Source organism: Oncorhynchus keta, chromosome 26 (assembly GCF_023373465.1).
Source record: "Oncorhynchus keta strain PuntledgeMale-10-30-2019 chromosome 26, Oket_V2, whole genome shotgun sequence".
Taxonomy (NCBI): Eukaryota; Metazoa; Chordata; class Actinopteri; order Salmoniformes; family Salmonidae; genus Oncorhynchus; species Oncorhynchus keta.
This window is the reverse complement of record NC_068446.1, coordinates 3,587,780-3,609,662: the sequence shown is the minus strand read 5'-3', so window position 1 is coordinate 3,609,662 and position 21,883 is coordinate 3,587,780. Positions and strand designations below refer to the sequence as shown.

At 44.1% G+C, this 21,883-nt stretch overlaps 1 protein-coding gene across 4 annotated transcripts in view; it reads left to right on the top strand.

Annotated features, from left to right (window-relative positions):
• Positions 1 to 21,883, top strand: part of LOC118358615 (rho GTPase-activating protein SYDE2-like) — an 82,867-nt gene that overhangs the window by 18,632 nt on the left and 42,352 nt on the right. For 3 of the 4 annotated variants that reach the window (XM_052480067.1, XM_052480066.1, XM_052480065.1), the window contains exon 2: positions 7,726 to 8,472. In XM_052480067.1, coding sequence (XP_052336027.1) covers positions 7,726 to 8,472 — 747 coding nt within the window. The remainder of the gene's footprint in view (positions 1 to 7,725; positions 8,473 to 21,883) is intronic. The other variant, XM_052480068.1, reaches the window with a different exon arrangement.

The following is a 21,883-nucleotide window of genomic DNA, read 5'->3' as shown; positions in this document are numbered from 1 at the left end:
TTGAAGTGGTTCCCTCTTTAATGTATGTGTGTTCCCGTATGGAGATAAGAGTGTATTATGAAGTAGGGCTGTCTGTTCATTTGATTGGTCGACATGTTTGGACATGTATTTTTCCATATATTGACACATCCTATGTGTTTTAAGCAACTATATTCACTGAGTTTGTCTGATGCTTTAAGCACACATAATTAAGACACACAAATGACTTGAGGGTGTCTGACCAGCAATTGATTTGATTGTGCTGGGCCAGGCACAGACTTGCTGCGCTGTGTTTAAAAAATAAAGATAGCGAGTGACTGTGACTAGCACCCGTTGTCTCACTGCTGCAGCGATCACCACAGAACATCAACGTGTTTACCGAATTACTAACGTGGCAGATTCGGATGTGACAAAAATGACAGATGTGGTGTTTTATGCTCGTGCACATAATTACATTACCCGACCTCCCCCGGAAAAACAAATCCTGTCTGAATAGGGCACAATAGTGCCTGACCTATAGCCAGGGCTGATCTTTGCCATTCTGCTGCCATAGGTGAGACCAAAAAACGTTGCCCCCGCAAAACTAGAATAGTCCCCGTAAACAAAATACGTAATTTCCAGATGTTGACGTTAGGTCCAATTTAGCTTCTGGATGAAAGGTGAAATGGTATTTTCCATATGTTTTAAATATATTGTCCAGGAAGCTGAAAAGGTATATTTTCTGAATGTTGAAAAATATGCATTTCCAGGTGTTGAAATCAGGCTTATTTTTGGTTCCGAATGAAAAATAAAGTCATTTATAGACGTCTATGTTTGGACCAAATCAAGTCTGGTCCAGACTGGACAAAATCTGAACCAAACATAAACATCTATGATGGTTCAGATTTTGTCTGGTCTGGACCAGCCGGACCAGACCATTAAGGCCTGTCTGGACCAGCCGGACCAGACCATTAAGGCCTGTCTGGACCAGCCGGACCAGACCATTAAGGCCTGTCTGGACCAGCCGGACCAGACCATTAAGGCCTGTCTGGACCAGCCGGACCAGACCATTAAGGCCTGTCTGGACCAGACGGACCAGACCATTAAGGCCTGTCTGGACCAGCCGGACCAGACCATTAAGGCCTGTCTGGACCAGCCGGACCAGACCATTAAGGCCTGTCTGGACCAGCCGGACCAGACCATTAAGGCCTGTCTGGACCAGCCGGACCAGACCATTAAGGCCTGTCTGGACCAGACGGACCAGACCATTAAGGCCTGTCTGGACCAGCCGGACCAGACCATTAAGGCCTGTCTGGACCAGCCGGACCAGACCATTAAGGCCTGTCTGGACCAGCCGGACCAGACCATTAAGGCCTGTCTGGACCAGCCGGACCAGACCATTAAGGCCTGTCTGGACCAGCCGGACCAGACCATTAAGGCCTGTCTGGACCAGCCGGACCAGACCATTAAGGCCTGTCTGGACCAGCCGGACCAGACCATTAAGGCCTGTCTGGACCAGCCGGACCAGACCATTAAGGCCTGTCTGGACCAGCCGGACCAGACCAAAAATCCATGTCTGTGGACATTGAAATTAAGGCCTGTCTGGACCGCACCAAATCTGAACCAAACATAGACATTAATGATTAGTTCAGATTTGGTCGGACCAAAAAGTGATGTCTGTGGATGTGGAAATCAAGGCCAGTCCGGAACTGTACCAAAAATGATGTCTAAAAGGCATCGATGTCAGTCCATGCTTACTAAGGTGTAGCCTACGTCATTGCCTGAAGTTGAGTTTTTTGTATGCGGTAAGCCTACCGTTTGTAAAACACCAAAAAAACAATGTGCAGACAGGATGAAAAAAAAAACACATCCAAAATAATTCTGCTCCTGCTTACTAGGGTGTAGCCCATCCATGTGGTAGGTCCACCTTTTGTAAAATATGCCATTGCATTGGCTTTGTTAGTCTTGATTCCTGTGACTAATCAATATGGGGCGGCAGCGTAGCCTGGTGGTTAGAGCGTTGGACTAGTAACCGGAAGGTTGCGAGTTCAAACCCCCGAGCTGACAAGGTACAAATCTGTCGTTCTGCCCCTGAACAGGCAGCTAACCCACTGTTCCTAGGCCGTCATTGAAAATAAGAATCTGTTCTTAACTGACTTGCCTGGTTAAATAAAGGTAAAATAAAAATAAATAAATAAAAATATGGCTATTTAAGCACTGAATATCAGCTACCCAACTTTATCAGGAGTCTATTTGCAATGTGTTTACACAGTGGGAACGTCCAAAAAATGTACGGATAGTTTATGTTTTCACTATTATTCTACAATGTAGAAAATAGGAAAAATAAAGAAATCTGGCAATGAGTAGGTGTCTCCAAACTTTTGACTGATATATATATATATAATATATTTATTTATTTTTTGCTACTGCTCGACTAAAGAAATCTCGGTCAATCAGCAGCCTATTGACCAAACAATCGACCATCGACTAAATAGGGTCAGCCCTATTATGGAGTGGCTTCTATTCAAACCAGGGATGGGCAACTGTCGGGCCTGGGGGCGGCCACCTTTTTTGTAGGCCTCTGTAAGGGGGACTGAGAGTCACAGGAATATTTTTTTCTCAGGAAGCATGAAATTATTCAATAACTCCTAAAAAACCATCTGTTATGGTGAGAGGAACTTTAAAAAAAAAAATATGCCATTTAGCAGACGCTTTTATCCAAAGCGACTTACAGTCATGTGTGCATACATTCTACGTATGGGTGGTCCCGGGGATCGAACCCACTACCCTGGCATTACAAGCGCCATGCTCTACCAACTGAGCTACAGAAGGACCACACTTTACACTTTAAGGCTCGGTTGAAGGGATTTGGGTCGTGTAGACGGCAGCAATTATTCCAAAGTCAACAGTTGCTTTCTTTTAAGAGTTAATAAAATGCAGTCAGTCGATGTGAGAAGTGGAAACCCAAGCCTAAGCTCAGAGGTTTAATTAAAAAATAAATCAATACAAATTCAGGGACGTTATCCCATTGGAGCTCGAGTCTCTCACCATGAAGTCCACGCACGCACACAAACATACTCACAAAAAGCATCTTAGTCTCAATCTAGAGAACTCAGAATAGCTAGCCAATTTACGCAACTTTACAGGCCACGTCATATCTGTTTTCTTAAAATTCCTGATTGTACTGGTTAAAAAGAAATGGAAAGCAATGTATTCTGACACACACAAACATTTACATTTACATTTAAGTCATTTAGCAGACGCTCTTATCCAGAGCGACTTACAAATTGGTGCATTCACCTTATGACATCCAAACACCCAGCCCTGGACTCTACACTACCATTCAAAAGTTTGGGGTCACTTAGAAATGTCTTTGTTTTTGAAAGGGAAGCCATTTTTTTTGGCAATGTTGTAAATGACTATTGTAGCTGGAAACGGCTTTTATTTTTTTTATGGAATATCTACATAGGGGTACAGAGGTCCATTATCAGCAACCATCACTCCCGTGTTCCAATGGCACATTGTGTTAGCTAATACAAGTTTTTATAATTGTAAAAGGCTAATTGATCATTAGAAAACCCTTTTGCAATTGTTAGTACAACTAAAAACTGCTGTTCTGATTAATAAAGAAGCAATAAAGCTGGCCTTCATTAGACTAGTTGAGCATCTGGAGCATCAGCATTTGTGGGTTCGATTACAGGCCCAAAATGGCCAGAATCAAGTGACCCCAAACTTTTGAACGGTAGTGTATGTATTTTTGTTTTATAAGTGAAATACTCTCGGCAGCCAGTCTGTTATTTGGTGGTTGTAGACTGGCTGACATGAAATCTGTTTCCTTAAGGAAACGAGAACTTGTCATTAGCGTGTCCTGTGGAGAGCTCATCTAGGCTGAGAGAGGAGAAGACTGCCCAGCCATGTGCGTAGCAGCAGGATCCAGCCCGCTCAGATCCAGCTGGTCGGTTTTTCTCTTTCTCTCCCAGCAGGCAGCATCTGCTCATCAGCCCATGGCTTGTCAACACTCCCAGCAGAAAAACAGGACCTGTCAGACAGACAATCTTTGCATGATTTGCAGGGTTAATTACTTTGTGACTTGAAAGAGTCTTTTTACGATCTGCTAGGTAAAGTGTACACACAGAGCTGCGAGCTGTACAGACGGACACCCCTTCTCTTGTTGCGTTGAATGGGGATGTAACTCTCTGAACCCTTTGAGGAATATCAAACCAGAAGCCACCTTTCATCAGTTCCGATTTATGTTCGTATTGCCACTGGCTGTACTTACACTGAACAAAAAATTATAACGCAACATGTAAAGTGTTGGTCCCATGTTTCATGAGCTGAAATAAAGGATCCCCGGTATTGTTTCATACACACAAAGCTTATTTCTCTCAAATTTGGTGCACAAACTTGTCTACATCCCTGTTGGTGACCATTTCTCCTTTGCGAAGATAATCCATCCACCTGACAGGTGTGGCATATCAAGCGGCTGATTGAACACCTTGTGCTGGGGACAATAAAAGATCCCTCAAAAGTTTTTCCACACAATACAATGCCACATATCTCTCAAGTTTTGAGGAGGCATGCAATTGGCATTCTTACTGCAGGAATGTCCACCAGAGCTATTGCCAGATAATTAAATGTTAATTTCTCTACCATAAGCCGCCTCCAACGTCGTTTTTGAGCATTTGGCAGTACGTCCATCTGGCCTCACAACCGCAGATCACGTTTATGGTGTCGTGTGGGCAAGCGGTTTGCTGATGTCAACGATGTGAACTGAGTGCCCCATGGTGGCGGTGGGGTTATGGTATTGGCAGGCATAATCTATGAACAATAAACACAATTGTATTTTATTGATGGCAATTTGAATGCACAGAGATACCATTTATTTTTATTTATTTTTTAAATTTACCTTTATTTAACCAGGCAAGTCAGTTAAGAACAAATTCTTATTTTCAATGACGGCCTAGGAACAGTGGGTTAACTGCCTGTTCAGGTGCAGAACGACAGATTTGTACCTTGTCAGCTCGGGGGTTTGAACTTGCAACCTTCAGGTTACTAGTCCAAGAGATGCTGAGGCTCATTGTTGTGCCATTCATCCGCTGCCATCACCTCATGTTTTAGCGTGATAATGCACGGCCCCATGTCACAAGGATCTGTACACAATTAGTGGAAGTTGAAAATGTCCCAGTTCCTCCATGGCCTGCATACTCACCAGACATGACACGCATCAAGCATGTTTGGGATGCTCTGGATCGACGTATACAACAGCGGGTTCCAGTTCCCACCAATATCCATGTCACCCATTGAGTGTTTTTGGGTGCTCTGCCAGTTCCTGCCAATATCTAGCAACTTTCACACAGCCATTGACGAGGAGTGGGACATCATTCCACAGGCCACAATCAACATCCTGATCAACTCTATGCGAAGGAGATGTGTTGTTCTGCATGAGGCAAATGGTCACACCAGATACTGACTGGTTCTCTGATCCACAACCTTTTCTTTTGGGGGTATCTGTGACCAACAGATGAACTGTAACTCGGTAAAATCTTTGAAATGGTTGTGTTTAATATATTTGTTAAGTATATTTCAACTGCCCCAACCATGATTCTCATCCCTCCATCTCCTCCTCTTGATCCCTCGCTCTATTTTCACAGATGTCATGATTCTCATCCCTCCATCTCCTCCTCTTGATCCCTCGCTCTTCTATTTTCACAGCTGTCATGATTCTCATCCCTCCATCCCCTCCTCTTGATCCCTCGCTCTTCTATTTTCACAGCTGTCATGATTCTCATCCCTCCATCTCCTCCTCTTGGTCGTTCTTCTATTTTCAGCTGTCATGGTTCTCATCCCTCCATCTCCTCCTCTTGATTGCTCTTCTATTTTCACAGCTGTCATGATTCTCATCCCTCCATCTCTCCTCTTGATCCCTCGCTCTTCTATTTTCACAGCTGTCATGATTCTCATCCCTCCATCTCCTCCTCTTGATCCCTCGCTCTTCTATTTTCACAGCTGTCATGATTCTCATCCCTCCATCTCCTCCTCTTGATCCCTCGCTCTTCTATTTTCACAGCTGTCATGATTCTCAAACCTCCATCTCCTCCTCTTGATCCCTCACTCTTCTATTTTCACAGCTGTCATGATTCTCATCCCTCCATCTCCTCCTCTTGATCCCTCGCTCTTCTATTTTCACAGCTGTCATGATTCTCATCCCTCCATCTCCTCCTCTTGATCCCTCGCTCTTCTATTTTCACAGCTGTCATGATTCTCATCCCTCCATCTCCTCCTCTTGATCCCTCACTCTTCTATTTTCACAGCTGTCATGATTCTCATCCCTCCATCTCCTCCTCTTGATCCCTCGCTCTTCTATTTTCACAGCTGTCATGATTCTCATCCCTCCATCTCCTCCTCTTGATCCCCGTTCTTCTATTTTCACAGCTGTCATGATTCTCATCCCTCCATCTCCTCTTGATCCCTCACTCTTCTATTTTCACAGCTGTCATGATTCTCATCCCTCCATCTCCTCCTCTTGATCCCTCGCTCTTCTATTTTCACAGCTGTCATGATTCTCATCCCTCCATCTCCTCCTCTTGATCCCTCGCTCTTCTATTTTCACAGCTGTCATGATTCTCATCCCTCCATCTCCTCCTCTTGATCCCCGTTCTTCTATTTTCACAGCTGTCATGATTCTCATCCCTCCATCTCCTCTTGATCCCTCACTCTTCTATTTTCACAGCTGTCATGATTCTCATCCCTCCATCTCCTCCTCTTGATCCCTCGTTCTTCTATTTTCACAGCTGTCATGATTCTCATCCCTCCATCTCCTCCTCTTGATCCCTCGCTCTTCTATTTTCACAGCTGTCATGATTCTCATCCCTCCATCTCCTCCTCTTGATCCCTCGCTCTTCTATTTTCACAGCTGTCATGATTCTCATCCCTCCATCTCCTCCTCTTGATCCCTCGCTCTTCTATTTTCACAGCTGTCATGATTCTCATCCCTCCATCTCCTCCTCTTGATCCCTCGTTCTTCTATTTTCACAGCTGTCATGGCGGCGGGGTTTTTTCTGATTTTCTTTCTGCTCTGTTTGAGGAGTGTAGAGTGTTTGAGGGGGTCTCACTCTATTCCCGTCTCCCTTTGTAATCGCCTGTTCGGTTTGAGCTTGCACATTCCCCAAGCAGACATTTCCGAGATGGGAAGTCATTGGAGCGAAATGTGCCAGTACGGTACAGGGCCTGTAGCGTCGTAATTAAAACATTTGTTTGGGCAAAATATAGAACAGAAGAGGATATTGACAAAACACCCATTTCATTCTGACTGTCAGAAGGGAAATACAGCCGTGAGGAGAGATGGCGTGTTTGGTTTTCGAATAGTGTGTTTGTGGTTGAGTGTGAAAGAGAAAAGACACAATGTTATCCTCCCAAAGCAAATAGAATCATTTAATCAAATGTTGGGTTTAGGAAACAAGTGGGAGGCTATGATTCAACAGGTGGTGATAAGGGTTATAAAACAGCCTCCACAATTTCCACAGTGATAGTTGCCTGGATGTCTCTTTGTGTGTTAGGGCTCCTGTATGAAGAGGCACAGGTAAACAGATGGTCGCGTGAGATACTAGTGTTAGAATGCGTCCAAAATGGCACCCTTTTCTCTACATAGTGCACTACTTTTGACCAGACAATGGGATGCCATTTCAGATGCAGCCTCAGTCTCTCCTGCTCTACAGTCTGACACATGTCTCTCTCTCTCTCTCTCTCTCTCTCTCGCTCTCTCTGCAGCTCTGATAGAAAATGACCACTCCTCCTTCTCCAACGCCCTTGATGTGGGCGGGGGCAAGGCTGTCGAGACGTCGCTATGGAGACCCCCGCTCAACACCATCACCGTCTCCAAGAAACGTAACTGGCTCCAGCAGAGCTCTGGGAGGCCGTGTCACGCCACAGACGAACCCCAGTACCTTCTGGGAGCAGAGGAATACAATGGACACGGAAAAGCTCCACTCTCCCCTCTTAGCCCCTCCCCAGAGAACCTAAACCCTCCCGGGCCAACCCTATCCCACCCATTCCACCTACACCTGCCCCTCGTTAGAATGGGCCACGCCTGTGTGGCGCCTCGTTCCAGGTGTGTGGAACCGACTGAGGAGAATGATGCGGACGATGAGGGGGAGATCTGGTACAACCCCATCCCCGAGGATGAGGAACCAGAGCTGCACCACAGCCACAGCCACAGACCCACTCCCACCCCCCAGGTCAGGCTGATGGTCCAGACACAGCCCCACGATCCTCACGTCCACCAGACCCAGAGGAGGCCCAGCAGGGGAGAGGAGGTTGGGGTCCTGCGGGCCCTGGAGGGATGCAGCCCTAACCTGGAGGGTGTGGGGGAGAGCATGGGTGGCGGAGGTGGAGAGCGGAGTCAGCAGGGGATTGCCATGCGTTGCATGGGGCCGTCTCTACATCTGCAAAGGCAGATGCTGCCCGCGTGCAAACCTCAGGAGTGGCCAACCCTTTCCAGCAGAGCCACGGCTACAGGTAAAGAACACGCTCGATAAGAATTCTAGGGCTACCTATTGTCCTCACCCTCTTAAGCCAGCCCCACCCATATTTTTAAGGATTCAAATGTAACGTCGTGTGCTAAACAGTGAGTAGTGTAGTAATAATTAAGACTAAGAGTGGCAGTAGACTACAATAAGGGAAAGTTCCAGGTGAACAGAAAGTTTCCAGATTAAAACATTTTATGAATATTACATGATGTTTACTCAGGCACAATACCAGAGCACAAACTTGTTATTGTTTTGGCCACTGCAGTTATCACAATTCAGGTCCACACGTCTTTCCAAAAACTCCGTAGTTGGTGAAGAAATGGTGCATGTAGTTGATGATTGCGCTGCTGCCTTTGCTAGATGACTATGCATTTATCATTAGCATTTTGACATAGTTTCACGCCTTTATGTTGAAGAATTAGCGTAAATGACTACGTTGCGCAAGTGGCCAGCTGAGGCCTCGCAGAGTGATTCTTGCGTAAAAGACAGAGGTAGTCATTTTTCCTCTCGCTCCTACTGAAAAGCCAATTGTCCTGGTTGATATATTATCGAATAGATATTTGAAAAACACCTTGAGGATTGATTATAAAAAACGTTTGCCATGTTTCTGTCGATATTATGGATATAATTTGGAGAAAAAAATTGCCGTTTTCGTGACCGCTATTTCCGGTGGATTTCTCAACATAACGTGACAAACAAATGGAGGTATTTTGGGTATAAAAATAATCTTTATTGAACAAAAGGACCATTTGCTGTCTAATTGGAAGTCTCGTCAGTGAAAACATCAGAAGATCAAAGGTAAACTGTTAATTTGATTGCTTTTCTGATTTTCGTGACCAAGCTTCCTGCTGCTAGCTGGACATAATGCTATTCTAGGCTATCGATAAACTTACACAAACGCTTGTCTTGCTTTCGCTGTAAAGCATAATTTCAAAATCTGAGACGACAGGGTGATTAACAAAAGGCTAAGCTGGGTTTCGCTATATTTCACTTGTGATTTCATGAATATTAATATTTTCTAGTAAGATTATTTGGCCGTTGCGCTATGCTAATTAGTGTAGTTGATGACAATTTTCCAGAATCTGGGGTGGGTAGTTCCAATTAATCAGTATAAAGGAGGAAATGTTACTTGTTGGGCAAAATCATAGCTGTAATGCATCCTGATGTCTTTGTTTGCTGGTTCAGTAGGGGCCCCAGAGACAACTGCAGGTCTTGACAGGTGGTATTGCAGTCAACGACCATCTTCTGGTAGACAGACCACTCACTCTGAACAAGCAGGAGATGCTGCTCTTGCTTCCTCAGCTTGGCTGACTCAACAGTTTCTAGCAGATCTGAATACCTGATAGTTAAACCTCTGGCACTGCAAGCACAGGTCTGTACTGGGCTTAGTGCTTGAGATGTGGGGCAGCACTTTTCTCCACAGATTCCTGAAGGAAGAGAGCCCAACTACACATACCTCTGGTAATGCAATTGCATTATCCTCTGTGTAGTTGTTGAAGTTCACCACTTGCTACAAGTGCTTCAGTTGTAATCAGTGCTTGCTTGGGCCAGCTCTCTTTTTGATGGGAGACATTAGACCATTCTCCTTGTATGACTGGTAGAGGAGAGTCAGGTGTGTTCTTCTGATGCTGAAAGACGAACTCCATATACAAATATTTGAGCATTATTATACAATAGATGTGAAATGGCATTCTGAGATTGTGTATGAACCATGTTAGCTAGCAAGCCAGCCATCAAACTTCAGCTGGCTAGCTAACAGCAAGATTTAACTTGCAATGCACACCCATTGTCATAGCTAGCGAAAGTTAACCAAATAGGTTCAAACCACAAAAGATGTCTTTACCTAAATCAGGGATTTCCTCATTGTCTGATTCAGAGAGAGTCCGCATGGCACGATCGTCCTCCAGAAAGTAGTCCATCACAACTTTTCCCCTCTGACCTTTGTCCATAGCGACTTATAAATTCAGGGCAGCAATGTTATTGAGAGCAGTAGCAACATATTTGCAGTTCTCCATGGCTAACGTTATGTTTTTTAAAAAATGCAGTAGAAAGGATTATCTACGCATAACGAGCAGCTCATTTTATAGACACAATATGCTAAACCAACTATGTTCATAATCTAACAATTGTATTCGTATTTACAGATGGCATACACTTTTGTTAAGGCATTTCTGCCAAAAAACAGATTTTGATAATATACACTGCTCAAAAAAATAAAGGGAACACTAAAATAACACATCCTAGATCTGAATGAATAAAATATTATTATTAAATACTTTTTTCTTTACATAGTTGAATGTGCTGACAACAAAATCACAAATTATCAATGGAAATCAAATTTATCAACCTATGGAGGTCTGGATTTGGAGTCACACTCAAAATTAAAGTGGAAAACCACACTACAGGCTGATCCAACTTTGATGTAATGTCCTTAAAACAAGTCAACATGAGGCTCAGTAGTGTGTGTGGCCTCCACATGCCTGTATGACCTCCCTACAACGTCCGGGCATGCTCCTGATGAGGTGGCGGATGGTCTCCTGAGGGATCTCCTCCCAGACCTGGACTAAAGCATCCGCCAACTCCTGGACAGTCTGTGGTGCCTCGTGGCGTTGGTGGATGGAGCAAGACATGATGTCCCAGATGTGCTCAATTGGATTCAGGTCTGGGGAACGGGCCAGTCCATAGCATCAATGCCTTCCTCTTGCAGGCACTGCTGACACACTCTAGCCACATGAGGTCTAGCATTGTCTTGCATGAGGAGGAACCCAGGGCCAACCGCACCAGCATATGGTCTCACAAGGGGTCTGAGGATCTCATCTCGGTACCTAATGGCAGTCAGGCTACCTCTGGCGAGCACATGGAGGGCTGTGCGGCCCCCCAAAGAAATGCCATCCCACACCATGACTGACCCACCGCCAAACCGGTCATGCTGGAGGATGTTGCAGGCAGCAGAACGTTCTCCACGGCGTCTCCAGACTCTGTCATGTCTGTCACATGTGCTCAGTGTGAACCTGCTTTCATCTGTGAAGAGCACAGGGCGCCAGTGGCGAATTTGCCAATCTTGGTGTTCTCTGGCAAATGCCAAACGTCCTGCACAGTTTTGGGATGTTAGCTCAACCCCCACCTGTGATGAGCTGCACTACCTGAGCCACTTGTGTGGGTTGGAGACTCCGTCTCATGCTACCACTAGAGTGAAAGCACCGCCAGCATTCAAAAGTGACCAAACATCAGCCAGGAAGCATAGGAACTGGTCTGTGGTCACCACCTGCAGAACCACTCCTTTATTGGGGGTGTCTTGCTAATTGCCTATAATTTCAACCTGTTGTCTATTCCATTTGCACAACAGCATGTAAAATGTATTGTCAATCATTTTCTTATTATTATTATTGGTGTCGTTTAGTAGTGGTTTCTTTACAGCTATTTGACCATGAAGGCCTGATTCACGCAGTCTCCTCTGAACAGTTGATGTTACTTGAACTCTGAAGCATTTATTTGGGCTGTAATTTCTGAGGCTGCTAACTCTAATGAACTTATCTTCTGCAGCAGAGGTAACTCTGGGTCTTCCTTTCCTGTGGCGGTCTTCATGAGAGCCAGTTTCATCATAGCACTTGATGTTTTTTTGCGACTGCACTTGAAGAAACTTTCAAATGTATAAACATTTTCCAGAGTGACTGACCATGTCTGAAAGTAATAATGGACTGTCATTTCTCTTTGCTTATTTGAGCTGTTCTTGCCTTTAATATGGACTTGGTCTTTTACCAAATAGGCCTATCTTCTGTATACCCCCATACCTTGTCACAACACAACTTATTGGCTCAAACGCATTAAGAAGGGAAGAAATTCCACAAATTAACTTTTAACAAGGCACACCTGTTAATCGAAGTGCATTCCAGGTGACTATCTCATGAAGCTGGTTGAGAGAATGTCAAGAGTGTGCAAAGCTGTCAAGGCAAAGGGTGGCTACTTCAAATCTCATATTTGTTTAACACTTTCCTTTGGCGGGGAGGGGGTTGTTTGGTTTTCCCTCAGCCTACATCTCCAACGTTTACAAGACCATAGTCTTTGTGACATTCCTTCCAAAACAATGTGTTCTGAGGGGACATTCTCTCTGAACCTTTCTTTGTGAGAGTGAGTGACACAACACAAGGCTTGAAGGATGGATTGCAAACAGCTCGGCTAATGGGACAACAGCCAAATTCCGTCTCTCAGTGACACCACGTGCTGACCTTTTGGGGTGCTTCAGATTATCACAGTTGTCTGTAATGATTTCTGGCCCTCTGTGACCTTATCACATGTACAATTTATGCAGTTATTAAAACAGAATTACAAAGCTGTAAAACATGATTGTAAATATGAGGGTTTCAGCATGATATAGATATGTGTGTCAAGCCTTGTGATGATTCCCTGCTGTCCCCAGTCCATCTGATCGTGCTGCTGCTCCAGTTTCAACTGTTCTGCGGCTATGGAACCCTGACCTGTGTCCCAGACCTGTTTTCAACTCTCTAGAGACAGCAGGAGCGGTAGAGATACTCTGAATGATCGGCTATGAAAAGCCAACTGACGTTTACTCCTGAGGTGCTGACCTGTTGCACCCTCTACAACCACTGTGATGTATTATTGTTTGACCCTGCTGGTCATCTATGAACATTTGAACATCTTGGCCATGTTCTGTTATAATCTCCACCCGGCACAGCCAGAAGAGGACTGGCCACCCCTCATAGCCTGGTTCCTCTCTACCCGGCACAGCCAGAAGAGGACTGGCCACCCCTCATAGCCTGGTTCCTCTCTAGGTTTCTTCCTAGGTTCTGGCCTTTTCGAGCCACCGTGCTTCAACACCTGTATTGCTTGCTGTTTGGGATTTTCGGCTGCTTTTCTGTACAGCACTTTGACATCAGCTGATGTAAGAAGGGCTTTATAACTACATTTGATTGATTGATAAATATGTTGTCTATGTTTTGACGTCAAACTGGTGGTAGATGTGGGGGGAAAAATCTATAGGTGGAAGAGTTTTGAGTTAATTGAAAATAAAGCCATTAATTAGGCTATTTTCTCTTGAACCAAATGGTCAACAAGACACAATAAGTTGCATGGACTCACTCTCTGTGCAATGATAGTGTTTCTAAGTAGTTTTGAATGACTACCTCACCTCTGTACACACATACAAAAGACCAGGGAGGTTTCCAATGCCTCGTAAAGAAGGACACCTATTGGTAGATGGGTAAAAAAAAAAGTAGACATTGAATATCCCTTTGAGCCTGGTGCAGTTATTAATGACTCTTTTGGTGGTGTATCAATACACCCTGTCAATAGAAAGGCACTGCCATCTATCCTAACTCAGTTGCTGGAGAGGAAGGAAACCGCCCAGTGATTTCACCATGAGGCCAATGGTGACTTTAAAACAGTTACACAGTTTAATGGCTGTGATAGAAGAAACCTGAGGATGGATGAACACTATTGTAGTTGCGCCACAATACTAACCTAAATGACAAAGCGAAAAGAAGGAAGCCTGTATAGAATAAAAACATGCACCCTGTTTGCAACAAGGCACTCAATTTAAACTGCAAAAAACCTGTCAAAGCAATTCACTTTTAGTCCTGAATACAAAGTGTTATGTTTGGGGCAAATCTAATGCAACACATTACTGAGCACCACTCCTCATATTTTCAAGTATAGTGGAGCTGCATCATGTTATTGGTATTCCTGTAATCATGAAGGACTGGGGAGTTTTTCAGGATAAAAAGAAACAGAATGGAGCTAAGAACAGGCGAAATTCATGAGGAAAACCTGGTTTATTCTGCTTTCCACCAGACACTGGGAGATTAATTCACCTTTCAGCAGGACAATAACCTAAAACACAAGGCCAAATCTACACTGGAGCTGCTTACCATGAAGACAGTGAATGTTCCTGAGTGGCCGAGTTACAGTTTTGACTTAAATCTGCTTAAATCTATGACAAGAAGAAGATATGTGTTTTATTTTTAATTAGTTGTTTACGAATGTTAAGAGTTTTTCTTACACTGACATCAGAGTATTTTGTTGATCGTTGACGAAAAATTACATTATTTTAATCCCACTTTGTAACACAATAAAAAGTCAAGGGGTGTGAATACTTTATGAAGGCACTGTATGAATACATTTTTTTTAAAGTTATTCAAGTGTAAATAAACAAAGTTACCATAGATTGCCATATTTCCTGTTAATTGCCAAAATTACTGAAGATTCCAATAACTTGGTAAATTACCGGTAGCTTTGCAACCCTAGCTCTGATTAACGTGGCCAGGTCTCTGTAAAGTGGTAAATACTCCCATAATCCTTTGGGATGTATCTGGAGCTGACTGCTCCATCTAAATGTGACACTAACAGAAGGGAGTGGCAGGGTGACAGGTTGTGTTTTGGGTTTGCAGGAGGACAATGCATCATATGTGTCCCTGATTTAAGCAGGGTGTGCTACTAGCTGGTTGGTGAGTGATGTGGGGAGGTTGAGGACTTTATTTAAAAAGACATGTCTAATGTGCTGTGTTCTTCGCCTCCTATCTGTGATTGACTGACTGGACTATTTGGTCATGTGGTTTTTCCACTCCTCTCCCCGCAGGGAGTAATGGAGACCTGTCACTCAATCTACCACGGGTCACAGGGTATGTAAACAGAGGAGCAGGGAAAGACAGGGGAGTGGAGTAGTAGGGTCACTGCTTTCAGTAATGCCAGATTCGTCCCCATGCAGCCTGTAAAAGAAGGCCTAGATTAGAATAAAAGAGGGATAGAGAGGAACCATGATGTCCTCCTCTTCCAGGTTTTTGTGATGCCTACATCCTTTCACACTCCTCTTCCTCCTCTTCCTCCTATAAAGTCTCAATATCCCTTCTTCACTTTGTGCCAAACCTATGAAGAGGACAGAAGCTACTTTATTACAGCTGGCTAAAAATGGATAACGCTTTGTATTGGCCCGAAATAATGTCTGTTGAATAATGTATTCGTGCACGTTAGATTAGAATGACCCACTCCAACACAAGACCCTTTATCTCTCGGTCTGTCCAGCTGGTTGGTTCGTTTTCCTAACCGGATACACCCTTAGACTCTTTGCTGAATGCTGTGTTTGTATAGAGGATAATGATTGATGGACTATAGAGCACATTTAGAGGCAAAGTGTTCCCTTAGCGCCTGGACGGGAATCTGGTAGTTGGACCGATGGGGTCATATGTGGTCAGCTCTATTTTTATGGTTGTTTTGATTGGATCAGTCAGCAAAAGTGCAGTACTGTAGTAAATTAATGATAATTTCATGAATTTTGAAAATAGACGAACACACACACAAATACACTTGTGCATGCACGTATGTACACACTACTGTTGCTGGAGATACAGAGGAGGTCTGGGCTGAGATTAAATTCCTGTTGTAGTAGCTTCCTTAGCCTACATAGAGAGCAGGACAAGCTGCGTTGGCAGGTAGCCATGTTGCTGTGCAAATGAGACCAGGAAGAGACTGCCTGCATGCCTGGCTATTGTTGCATCCCAATTGGCACCCTTTGGTCAAAAGTAGTGCAATATATAGGGAATATGGTGCCACCAATACAGTAGAGTCTCTCGCTGCATCCCAAATGGCATCCTATTCCTTATATACAGATGTTGGATCTTAATTTGATCCCTCTTCTGTTGCTGAGAACTTTCATGCACAGTGGGAAATGCAAACTTGTGTGTTCAAGGTTTAAAAAGGCTTCTAAAGTTTTGAAATTTCCACTTAAAAATGTCAGAATTGATTTGCCCTAATGGAAAATGTATCAACCCATACAAAAAATGTCCATTTAACTATAATCCACATAGTAATTCACATTTTGCTGTAGGATTATTTTCCTGCTGTGACAAACGATTATTTTCCTAATTGGAGTTTCTCCAATTCTTCTCTGCAGATCCTCTCAAGCTCTGTCAGATTGGATGGGGAGTTTCTCCAATTCTTCTCTGCAGATCCTCTCAAGCTCTGTCAGGTTGGATGGGGAGTTTCTCCAATTCTTCTCTGCAGATCCTCTCAAGCTCTGTCAGGTTGGATGGGGAGTTTCTCCCATTCTTCTCTGCAGATCCTCTCAAGCTCTGTCAGATTGGATGGGGAGTTTCTCCAATTCTTCTCTGCAGATCCTCTCAAGCTCTGTCAGGTTGGATGGGGAGTTTCTCCCATTCTTCTCTGCAGATCCTCTCAAGCTCTGTCAGGTTGGATGGGGAGCGTCGCTGCACAGCTATTTTCAGGTCTCTCCAGAGATGTTCGACCGGGTTCAAGTCCGGACTCTGGCTGAACCACTCAAGGACATTGAGACTTGTCCCGAAGCCACTCCTGCGTCGTCTTGGCTGTGTGCTTAGGGTTGTTGTCCTATTGAAAGGTGAACCTTCACCCCAGTCTGAGGTCCTGCGTGCTCTGATCTCTCTGCTCCATTCATCTTTGCCTTGATCCTGACTAGTCTCACACTCCCTGCCTCTGAAAAACATCCCCACAGCATGATGCTGCTACCACCATGCTTCACCATGATGCTGCTACCACCATGCTTCACCATAGGGTTTGGATGGCGCAAGGTTTCCTCCAAACGTGATGCTTGGCGTTCATGCCAAAGGGTTTGTGATACAGTGAAATAATCTGTCTGTAAACAATTGTTGGAAAAATTACTTGTCATGCACAAAGTAGATGTCCGGTACCGACTGAGTGCTTGGACAAAACTATGAGTAACGATAACTTGTTACGGGGTACCAGTAAGACATTTGATATATACACGGGGTACCAGTACTGTAACGTTGGATATATAACGGGGTACCAGTACTGAGTAAGATTTGAACGGGGTACCAGTAACTTGGATATATATACGGGTACCAGTACTGAGTAACGATAACTTGGATATATACACGGGGTACCAGTACTGAGTAACGATAACTTGGATATATACACGGGGTACCAGTACTGAGTAACGATAACTTGGACGGGGTACCAGTACTGAGTAACGATAACTTGGATATATACACGGGGTACCAGTAGCTTGGAATAACACGGGGTACCAGTACTGAGTAATAACTTGGATATATACGGGGTACCAGTACTGAGTAACGATAACTTGGATATAACGGGGAGTACTGAGTAACGATAACTTGGATATATACACGGGTACCAGTACTGAGTAACGATAAGATATATTACCAGTACTGAGAGATAACTTGGTTGAAAAAAGTTTGAATGACTCTGAGCAAAAATACGATGTAATGTGTTCCATGTTTTATGAGCTGAAATAAAAAACATCTCAGATATTTTCCAGACCCACAAAAAGCTTATTTCTCTAAAATGTTGCACACACATTTTGTTTACATCCCTGTTAGTGTGCATTTCTCCTTTGCCAAGATAATCCATCCACATGACACGTGTGGCATATCAGGAAGCTGATTTAACAGCATGATCATTACGCAGGTGCACCTTGTGCTGGGAAACAATAAACGGCCACTCTAAAATGTGCAGTTTTGTCATACAACACAATGCCACAGATGTCTCAAGGGAGTAGGCAATTTGCATAATGACTGCAGGAATGTCTACCGGAGCTGTTGCCAGAAGATTGAATGTTAATTTATCTACCATAAGCCTCTTCCATCGTCATTTTAGGGAATTAGGCAGTATGTCCAACCAGCCTCACAGCCTAGACCACGTGTAATCACGCCAGCCTCCACATCCTGCTTCTTCACCTGCGGGATCGTCTGAGACCAGCCACCCAGACAGCTGATTAAACTGTGGGTTTGCACAACCAAATAACTTCTGCATAAACTGTCAGGAACTGTCTCAGGGAAGCACATCTGCGTGCTCGTCGTCCTCACCAGGGTCTTGCCTTGACTGCAGTTTGGTATCGTAAACCGACTTCAGTGGGCAAATGCTCACCTTTGGCGGCCGCTGGCATGCTGGAGAAGTGTGCTCTTCACGGATGAATCCCTATTTCAACTGTACAGGGCAGATGGCAGACACCATGTATGGCGTTCTGTGAGTGGTTTGCTGACGTTAACATTGTGAACTTAGTGCCCCATGGTGGAGGTGGGGTTATGGTATGGGCCAGCAGAAGCTACGGACAACGAACACAATTGCATTTTATTGATGGTAATTTGAATGGACAGAGATGGCGGGACGAGATCCTGAGGCCCAATGTCGTGCCAATTCGTCCGCCACCATCACCTCATGTTTCAGCATGATAATGCATGGCCCCATGTCGCAAGGATCTGTAAACAATTCCTTGTAACTGAAAATGTCCCAGTTCTTCCATGGCCTGCAGACATGTCACCCACTGAGCATGTTTCGGATATTCTTGATTGACGTGTACGACAGCGTGTTCCAGTTCCCACCAATATCCAGCAACTTCGCACAGCCATAGAAGAGGAGTGGGAAAACATTCCACAGACCACAATCAACAGCCTGGTCAATTCTATGCAAAGGAGATGCACGAGAAAAATTGTGGTCACATCAGATCACTGGTTTCTCATCCATGCTCCTACCTTTTTTTCAGGTATCTGTGCTCAACAGATGCATATCTTTATTCCCAATCATGTGAACTCCATAGATTAGAGCTTAATGAATTCATTTCAATTGACTGATTTACCTCATTTGAACTGTAACTCGGTAAAATCTCTAAAATTGTTGCATTTGTTTTTGTTCAGTGTATACAGTGGCTTCAGGGAGTATTCATACCCCTTGACTTATTCCACATGTTGTTGTGTTACACACAATACCCCTTAAATGACAAATGGAAAACATAAATATCTCATTTACATAAGTATTCACAACCCTGTGTCACCATTGTCAGCGATTTGAGTTGTGAGTCTTTCTGGGTAAGTGTTTAAGAGCTTTGCACACCTGGATTGTACAATATTTGCACATTTTTCTTCAAAAAAAATGTCAAGCTCTGTCAAGGTGGTTGTTGATCATTGCTAGACAGCCATTTTCCATAGATTTTCAAGCCGATTTAAGTCAAAATTGTAACTAGGCCACTCAGGAACATTCAATGTCGTCTTGATAAGCAACTCCAGTGCAGATTTGGCCTAGTGTTTTAGGTTATTGCCCTGCTGAAAGGTGACTTTGTCTCCCAGTGTCTTTTGGAAAGCATACTGAACCCTGTTTTCTTCTAGGATTTTGCCTGTGCTTAGCGCTATTTCATTTATTTTTATCCTAAAAAACTCCCTAGTCCTTGCCGATGACAAACATACCCATAACATGATGCAGCCACCACCATGCTTGAAAATATGAAGAGTGGTACATACTGATGTGTTTTGCTGGATTTGCCCCAAACATAGTGCTTTGTATTCAGGACATAAAGTTAATTTCTTTCAGTTTTACTTTAGTGCCTTATTGCAAACAGGATGCATGTTTTGGAATATTTTTATTCTGTACAGGCTTCCTCCTTTTCACTCTGTCATTTAGGTTAGTATTGTGGAGTAACTATAATGTTGTTGATACATCCTCAGTTTTCTCCTATCACAGCCAATGAACTCTGTAACGGTTTTAAAGTCACCATTGGCCTCGTGGTGGTGGCTGAGCTGTTTCCCCTGAGCTCTTTCCACTTTGACATTATGGGGTAATTGTGCGTAGGCCAGACACAAAATCTCAATTTAATCCATTTGAAATTTAGGCTGTAACACAAGAAAATGTGGAAAAAAGTCAAGGGTTATGAATACATATATTTACAATATATTTTGATGGCAACGCAGGAAATGTGCATTAAACTGTATCATGGTATCTCCACCACATGGCAAAATGTGTAGAAGTGCAGGAAATGTGCATTAAACTGTATCATGGTATCTCCACCACATGGCAAAATGTGTAGAAGTGCAGGAAATGTGCATTAAACTGTATCATGGTATCTCCACCACATGGCAAAATGTGTAGAAGTGCAGGAAAAACTTTAAAACAGATTAGTATTGTCACTGCGGCCAGGAGGGCCTCTAAAATGTTAGGTTGGCGACTGCACCATTGGCCACACCCATGGCCACGCCCACCACCTAAGCCCCATATTTATTCCGGAAAAAAAACCTGCACACACACACACAGTCCTTCGAAAATAAACAGACCGTTCCCTCTCTTAGCAGCTGTCTGGGCCCAGAACATTGTTACAGGCAATCAAGCCAAGGGCCATAAATTCCTTCTCTTTGTGAGAGGTGTCAGTGGCAGGCTGCCTGGGGTCGGCCTGGGGGTCACAGAGGGTACGGGGGCGAGGGGTATGGAGGGGGGGGGGGGTGACACTGGTCACTCAGCTCCGGTTCCAGCGGGTGCAACCCTTCGCCCTTTGACCTCATGAACATGACCCCACGATGTTAAGTATCAAACAGTGCCCCTGAATATCAGGTAGAGGGTGTCTTTCCTTCTGTCTCTGCTGTTGCCAGAGGGTGAATGGCTACAGAAGAGAGCTGTGAGGGAACTATGGAAAACAGCACAGTAGTCATTTGAAATGTTTTTTTAGGTAATATTATTATACTTGGTAAATGTTATATCCACCTGATTTGACCCGGTTGGCTGTTGTGGATGAGGGTTCTGTTTATACCATTAGATTTAGGATAATTGCCGAAGACATTCCCACATCATGTACTAATCTGAAAACAGATTTTAAATAAGACAATGATTTTGAACAGACACTTAACACGTTTTTTTTATTATGGGGGGAATTATGAAACGATTCGTTTTGGGTACGCAGTCTGATTGGTCAAACGTGTGAGTCGTGAGTTTGGCCAAACCTAAACCTCAATATCTGGGACATGGCCCAACTTTAGAGATGTTGTTTGGCACTTCTTCCAGAGCCCCCCTCTGTGTTGGTGTTTGTTGTGATGAAGCACGAGCTGACAGGGAAGTATGTTCAGCAGCCAGAGGAAAAGGAAGGGAGCCTAAACGTGGTTTATTATGGAATGTCAGAACACCCCTTTTCACTGGCCAGGCCTCTGATTCTCAGGACAAGGGGTGCCTTTGTCCCCCCAATACTCCATACCTCCCCCTTTGCACCTCTCCATGCATGCAGCAACCCACCCTGCATTATTCTTTCCCCCATGTTATACCCCTTTTCTACAGCCTCTTACTCCTCCTCTGGCCCCTCCTTGCCTCCCTCTTACTCCTCCTCTGCCCATACACTGCCTCCCTCTTAATTAAGGCGTCTGCTTGATTCCCATCCAAAAACAGTTAGAAGCATTCCGTGCATATATAATGATGCCATTTTGTGACGGGGTTTTCTCGTTTTGGTCTTCGGTCGAATTACGGAGCCAAAGTCTACGCCCTTTCGTCGGTCAACAGTAGGGGTTCTTCAATTATATATTTGCTGTCATTCAACAATAGATGACTCGTTTTCATGCTCATTTTGTCACTTGAGAAATACTGCACCAAACATTTTAGTCCGCTTGTCAAACACGTCAAAATGAATG